The sequence below is a fragment of the Grampus griseus genome, assembly GCF_964374135.1.
Source record: "Grampus griseus genome assembly, chromosome: 1".
NCBI lineage: Eukaryota > Metazoa > Chordata > Mammalia > Artiodactyla > Delphinidae > Grampus > Grampus griseus.
The window spans coordinates 41420566-41427551 of NC_139017.1; the positions used below are offsets into that span (position 1 = coordinate 41420566).

Sequence of the window (6986 nt, forward strand, 5' to 3'; positions counted from 1 at the left end):
TAAGTTATTTTTGCTATAAACATTCTCATAGTTGTTTCTAAGAACATGTGTGTTTCTCCAGGGTGTATACCTGGGCACGGAACGGCTAAGTCTAGATGAGAGTGCTTGCGGTTCTGATTGCTAGCTAATACTTATTTCTGTCCACTGAATAGCCCGAGGGGACATGAGTCCTGTTCTTGCTTTGTTTACAGACCTTCCTGGGGAATAAGCGTTTATAAAAAGCATAGGGGGATAGTGAAGGAGAGCTTCCCAGACCATAGTCTGACTTTGAGCCATGGCCCTGGGGGGCAAAGCCAGAAAGGAGTGGAGTCCAGATGCAGCACTGCTGTTGGCGCGGAGCATGTGTGTGAGGTGAAGCTGCCCTTGACTGGACACTGGGTGTCAGACTGTGGCACAGCTGACATCACAGAATCCACTGTGAGGCTACGGCTGGGCTTTGGGACCTAGAAATTCAGACAAAACACTGCATGCATTCTCAGATTGTTTGTTTTTTTATTGAAATTGCAGTGAGGAAGCTGAAATGGGCTCTCCAGGGGTATTTCCCTGAGCCCTGGTCCCCTTTGCAGCTCCCAGCTGTAGGTCCTATTGATGGGCTTCAGCGGTCACTGGCTCCATGGTGTCAGATGTCACACCTCCAGTGATCTCCAGCCCCTGGCCACTCTCTGCTGTCTCTACGACGGCCTCCATTCGGGTCCCTTCCACTGGCTTCGCCAGGATGCTCACATATTTATCGCGTGAGGAGGCCACTGTCTTTGCAGTGAGACTGGCTCTGACGTTCCTGAAGAAAGAGCTGATCCTGCTGAGTCTCTCGGTGGTGGGACCTGAACTCGCTGTAGATAAGCTCCTGCCCGATTTGTGCGAGGTCCTGGACTCGTTGGTGATGGGAGCACGGCTGATGCCTTTGTGAGCAGTGCCCTGCTCGCTGCCCCCCGGGCTGCCGTGGCCTTTGTCCTTTTGGTCATCTCTAGTGGCTCTGCGGCCGCCTGAGCACGGGCCAGCTGCTTTCTGGATGGTCTTGTTCCCTGCTGCCTTGTGGTGGCTTTCCACTGAACTGCAGAGCGAGGGGCTCGTAAGAGCTCTGTCCTCTCCCCAGTGCTCCCTTTTCTCCCTTCTTCCCTTGCGGGCCTGGGACACCCTCTGTGAGCTGCCATCCTGTTCACTCACTTTGCCTTCCTGTGGCAAGGTTGAGACGAGGGTCCCCTCGTCCTCCTCGTCGGCTCTTCCTTCAGCAGTCTTGCTGGTGGGTTCTGCTCCGACCACAGTCACGCCGGCCTCTGGGGAGAGGCTGGTGGACGTGCTGGAAGCATACCCTGAAGAGCTCGCGGCACCTGCCAAGCATACCCTGAATTGTTCGCAGCACCGTTTTCCTGCTCCTCAGGGATGTTCTGGCAGTGCCCCCAGTGGCTATGCTGGTTTTGCTTCCTCCTGGACCGTTGCTGGCTGTGGCTGCTGTGGCCGTGCTCTGCTCTTCAGGGGCAGGAGACTTGATCACTGCCACGCTCAAAGCACCCGCTGCGGTGCCTCCTGCCACCCCCGCTGTCTCCACCTTTGTCGTTGCCCGTGATGCTGACGCTTTGTCAAGCACTGTAGGTTTTGCTTTTGCAGTGGCCACATCGGGCATGGTATCGGGCTTGTGGGAGTCCAGTTGGATCCCCTCCCCACCAGCAAAAGCTGCGGACGTGGCCCCGGCCAGCTCAGAGCACGAGTGGAGGCTGCAGATGCTCACGTGGTCCTGATCCCACTTTCCTTGGAAATCCTCCACTGCCGGGCTCCTGCCATCGTCCTCTTCCTCGAACACAGGCATGCAGATCATGTCCCAGGCTGGAACGGCGTAGGTGCAGCTGAGACCCTCCACTGGTGGTCGCAGGAGGTAAATCAGCTCTTCCCAAGAGGTGAAGAGGTCTTCCTGCGCGTCCAGAGGGGCACACAGCTGCAGGTACCAGGAGCGGCCAGTGGCAAACCTCACGCGCAGCTGTTGTTTCTCACGATTGTGAGTGGAGATGCTCACGAGTGTCAAGGGAAGGAGCCTGGTGAGCTCTAAGGTCTTTGCAGCCTCGTGGCTCTTGCCCTTGGTGGCCTGGCTGTGCTCAGCGTGCTCTTCACAGCCGGTGGCCCATCGGGCCAGCAGCATGGTGTCTGGGAGTAGGAGGACGGGGCTGCTGGATGTGATGCCCACGGTCACCATGCAGACACAGTTGTGCACGTCAATCAGGTCTCCCCTCTTCGTGATCTGGATAAAGTCGCTCTCGAATACCGGTGCGTCCTTGAATATGTGGTATTCGCCCTTGCGCAGTTGCTGCTGCAGCTTCCCCGTGGTGGTGTTGAACAGGCCCACCCCGGTGCTGCTCTGGGCCATGTGATACGGGAGCAGAGAGACCCCACTCATGGCTGCCTTTGATCACGACAGGCAGCACGGTTAAGGTGGGCCCCTGGCTCTTCCCTCCCTCGGCCTCACTGGCAGAAGAGCGAGCTGCGGTGCTCGTACGTCACACACAGGCGGCCCTATGGCAGGTCTTCCAAGCCCGCCCCACAGGCCCCACCTTTGCCTCAGGGTCTCCCAGAAGCAGGGGCGTGGGTAGGGGCACAGATGATCACAGCGGGGACGCTGTAGGGCGCCTGGACCCCAGGCTGAATCTCTTCAAGTGTGTAGAGAGGTATGGTAGGCTCCCCCTCTGCCTCCCCTCACTTCTGCTTCTGGGTTTTTATCTCCCCAAGAGGCTGTGGTGAACTTCAGTCCTAGTGAGAGAAGTGACCACTTTCTCAGCCTAACCCCCTGGCACAGCCTGTTTATCCTCTGGTGCCCTTTGTGACCTATCACTGTCGCATAGCCCTTTGCCTCATTGTGACCTATCGCTGTCACATAGCCCTTTGCCTCATCCCCCAGCTGTCCCCTCAGGGCAGGGCCCCCATCCTCTCCCAAAGGAGGGGGAGGACATGTCCTCCCGCGGAGGACAGGCCCATCCTGCCAGGGACTCAGGTGCGTACTGAAATAAAAATGTCTTCAACTGGGAAAGTTTTGTGTGGGTCCTTTTTCTTTTCCTCCCCCAAATTCAGCTACTGGATGAAATCTATAGGAATGTAAGATGATGGGATAAATTTGAACCATTTAAGCTCATGGTTTAATTGTATCGAATAACGTAGAGTTGGCAGTTGCGATCCTTAGTCTGTCCTCTCATAAAATCTCAGTAAACGTTGACGACGGTGATTTTTAATAATGACATTAAAAATTGCTTCTCGGGGGGTGGGGGAGGGGGAATTCAGGGCTGGACCGGCATCCTGGTGGACCTGATGTGAAATTCCTGTTGAACAACAAAACTTTTAAATGCTTTGCTAGGATTATTTCTGTATTGAAAGTTTCTAATTATGCTTTTTAAAAAAATACTAAAAATAAAGGTTCAAGCTGCCAAAAAAAAAAAAAAAAAAAATTGCTTCTCCTAGGCACCATGCTGCATTCTTCACATATGGTGGTAAGAATGCACTGAGTTTGGTACTGTTAACTACTGTTCCCAGTTTATAGGTGAAGAAATTGAGGTTGTATCTCCTGTTTAAATTCCCAGAGCTAATGGTAGCAGAGGCACTATTTGAATGTAGGTCTACCTGATTCTAAAGCCGGTGTTCTGAACCACTACAGTACTTAGCCTCACAAAGAAAGCTTGGCCCAGCCAGACGTTTTCAAACTGGACTGATTTAACTACCTTTAAGAAGACCTATTTGGTGCATTATTAGAAGCTGCGTAATTAATTTTATGTGTGTATATATGTTATGGAGAGAACCCAAGACAGCAGTTGGGCTGACGTGGGGATTAAATTATCCAGGGGAGCACTCAGATCCTCCCTTCCTTTATGCTTGTGCAACAGCCTGTGTGTGGAAACCTAGTTATTCTTATGACATGTCCTCCCCCAGTGAAATGGGGGGTGAGTAGCCTGAGATGTAAGCTTTGATTCCAAGAGCCTGCCAGATGCCGTCCTGTAGTAACCTCCCTACCAGGCAGAAGTGGTTTGGAAGCCTTGACGCCTGTGGGGAGCATGTACCATTAGACATCCCGCCTCATTGCCACTCCCACAGAGCTAGTCAGAGAACAAGTGATTTCTGAATTGTGACTTGAAAGTTCTGAGAAAGGCCCTTGCTGCCAACTCTCTTATCTCCAGTTTGATGTTATGCTTGAAATCCCAGCATAGAGATTCATTCCTTGAGGATAAAGGCCATCTTTCTGTTAAAATACACACACCTGTCCCTCAACAGATGCCTGGATAAGCAAAATGTGGTCCCTCCATACAGTGGAATATTGTTCGGCCATAAAAAGGAATGAAGTACTGATATATGTCACAACATGGGTGAACTTTGAAAACATTATACTCAGTGAAAGAGGCCACATATCGTATGATTCTATTTATAGGAAATAGCCATAAGAGGCAAATCCATAGAGACAGATATTAGATTAGTGGTTGCCTAGGGCTGGAGGGAGCAGAGAATGGCTAGTACAGGGTTTCCTTTTGTGGTGATGAAAAATTCTGAAACTACATAGTGGTGATGGTTACACAGTATTGTGAATGCACTGAATGCCACTGAATTGTACACTCTAAAATTACAGTGGTGAATTTTATCACAATCTCACACACACACACTCCTGCTCATTTAATTGATGGGTTAAGAGCAGTTATCTTTTCATTGTTCCCTGTCTCAGGGGAAATCATTCAGTCTTTCACCATAAAGTATGTTGTTAGCTGTAGTTTTATTTCAGAATTGCCCTCTGTCAAGTTTAAGAAGTTCACTTCTATTCTTAGTTTTCTGGGCATTTTTATCATGAAGGATTATTGATTTTTTTTCAAATGCTTTTTCTGCATCTATTGAGCTGATTACTTGATTGTTTTGTTTTTTTTTGCGGTACGCGGGCCTCTCCCTGCTGTGGCCTCTCCCGTTGCGGAGCACAGGCTCCGGATGCGCAGGCTCAGTGGCCATGGCTCACGGGCCCAGCCACTCTGTGGCATGTGGGAACTTCCCAGACCAGGCCACGAACCCGCGTCCCCTGCATCGGCTGGCGGACTCTCAACCACTGCACCACCAGGGAAGCCCAATTATATATTTTTCAGTATACTTTTATCATGAAAAAGGGAGAAAAGTCACTATATCCCACCTGAATGGCTAAATGGAAAGAGCTAAACAGTATCAAATGTTGGCAAGGATGTGGAAGAACCAGGACTTTAATACATTCCTGGTGGGAATTATTATTTCCACAGTCATTTTGGAAGGAAAATAGCTTGGCAGTATAATCAGAAGCTGAGCATATGCATATATTCAATTCCATTCCTATGTATATGCCGAGCAGAAGTTTATGTATATTTTTACCAACAGATCTGTATATAAATGTTCATAATAGCACTATTTTTAATAGCCCAAAACTGATAATAACTTAAATCAATAACAGAATAAGTTGTAGTATCATCACACACTGGAATACTGTATAGCAGTGAAAATAAATGGACGATCGCCAGGAAAGTCATGCACAAACCTCATAAATATAATGTTAAGGGAAAGAAACCAGAGTCAAAGAGTACATACTACGTGATTCCAGTATGTAAAGTTGAAAAAGCAAACAACATTCATCTATGGTGTTGGAAGCTAGGGTGGTGGTTACCCTTGAGTGACTGCAAGGGGGCACTTCCAGAGTTGCAGTGATGTTCTGATTCTTCGCCAGGTGCTAGTTTCGTGGGGTTGCTTATCTTGTGAAATGTCATCGAGTGGTATGCTTACGATGGCACGCTAGCTAATACTTGCTGTTCTGATTGCGAGCTAATACCTGGGCAGGGAACGGCTAAGTCTAGATGAGAGTGCTTGCGGTTCTGATTGCTAGCTAATACTTATTTCTGTCCACTGAATAGCCCGAGGGGACATGAGTCCTGTTCTTGCTTTGTTTACAGACCTTCCTGGGGAATAAGCGTTTATTAAAAGCATAGGGGGATAGTGAAGGAGAGCTTCCCAGACCATAGTCTGACTTTGAGCCATGGCCCTGGGGGGCAAAGCCAGAAAGGAGTGGAGTCCAGATGCAGCACTGCTGTTGGCGCGGAGCATGTGTGTGAGGTGGGGCTGCCCTTGACTGGACACTGGGTGTCAGACTGTGGCACAGCTGACATCACAGAATCCACTGTGAGGCTACAGCTGGGCTTTGGGACCTAGAAATTCAGACAAAACACTGCATGCATTCTCAGATTGTTTGTTTTTTTATTGAAATTGCAGTGAGGAAGCTGAAATGGGCTCTCCAGGGGTATTTCCCTGAGCCCTGGTCCCCTTTGCAGCTCCCAGCTGTAGGTCCTATTGATGGGCTTCAGCGGTCACTGGCTCCATGGTGTCAGATGTCACACCTCCAGTGATCTCCAGCCCCTGGCCACTCTCTGCTGTCTCTACGACGGCCTCCATTCAGGTCCCTTCCACTGGCTTCGCCAGGATGCTCACATATTTATCGCGTGAGGAGGCCACTGTCTTTGCAGTGAGACTGGCTCTGACGTTCCTGAAGAAAGAGCTGATCCTGCTGAGTCTCTCGGTGGTGGGACCTGAACTCGCTGTAGATAAGCTCCTGCCCGATTTGTGTGAGGTCCTGGACTCGTTGGTGATGGGAGCACGGCTGATGCCTCTGTGAGCAATGCCCTGATATGGAAATATTAATTGGACCTGCTTATTTGTATTATGTTCTGAGGCTAACAGTTAGTAAATACAAAGCCTGAAGAAAAATGATGGGTACTTCATAAGTGCTACCTACATAAATGTTCAAGTATTAAATGCCTGGAAGAATAAGCAGGTTGTCTCCAGAAAGTCCACCTAGGAGGCTGCAAACAGGAGGTTAGAGCGTACTTTTTCACATTGATGACATGAGTAAGAAGTTTTAGAGCTCATGGAAAGAATATTATTTCTTGTGATGCACTGTGGGGTGGGCAGAGTAGGGGCTGTGACCCATATTTTATGGTTCAGGGCACTGAAATTTAGAGAGATTG

The 6986-nt window shown here is 49.6% G+C and overlaps 1 protein-coding gene across 1 annotated transcript; it reads right to left on the reverse strand.

Annotated features, from left to right (window-relative positions):
- Positions 1-582: 582 nt before the first annotated feature.
- LOC309821616 (Golgi-associated RAB2 interactor protein 4-like) lies at positions 583-2386 on the reverse strand (the record flags this gene model as incomplete). The annotated part of the gene is made up of 2 exons (XM_082653096.1): positions 583-1328; positions 1432-2386. 2 exons carry the CDS (start codon positions 2384-2386, stop codon positions 583-585), a joined length of 1701 nt encoding a protein of 566 aa, XP_082509222.1.
- Positions 2387-6986: the final 4600 nt, after the last annotated feature.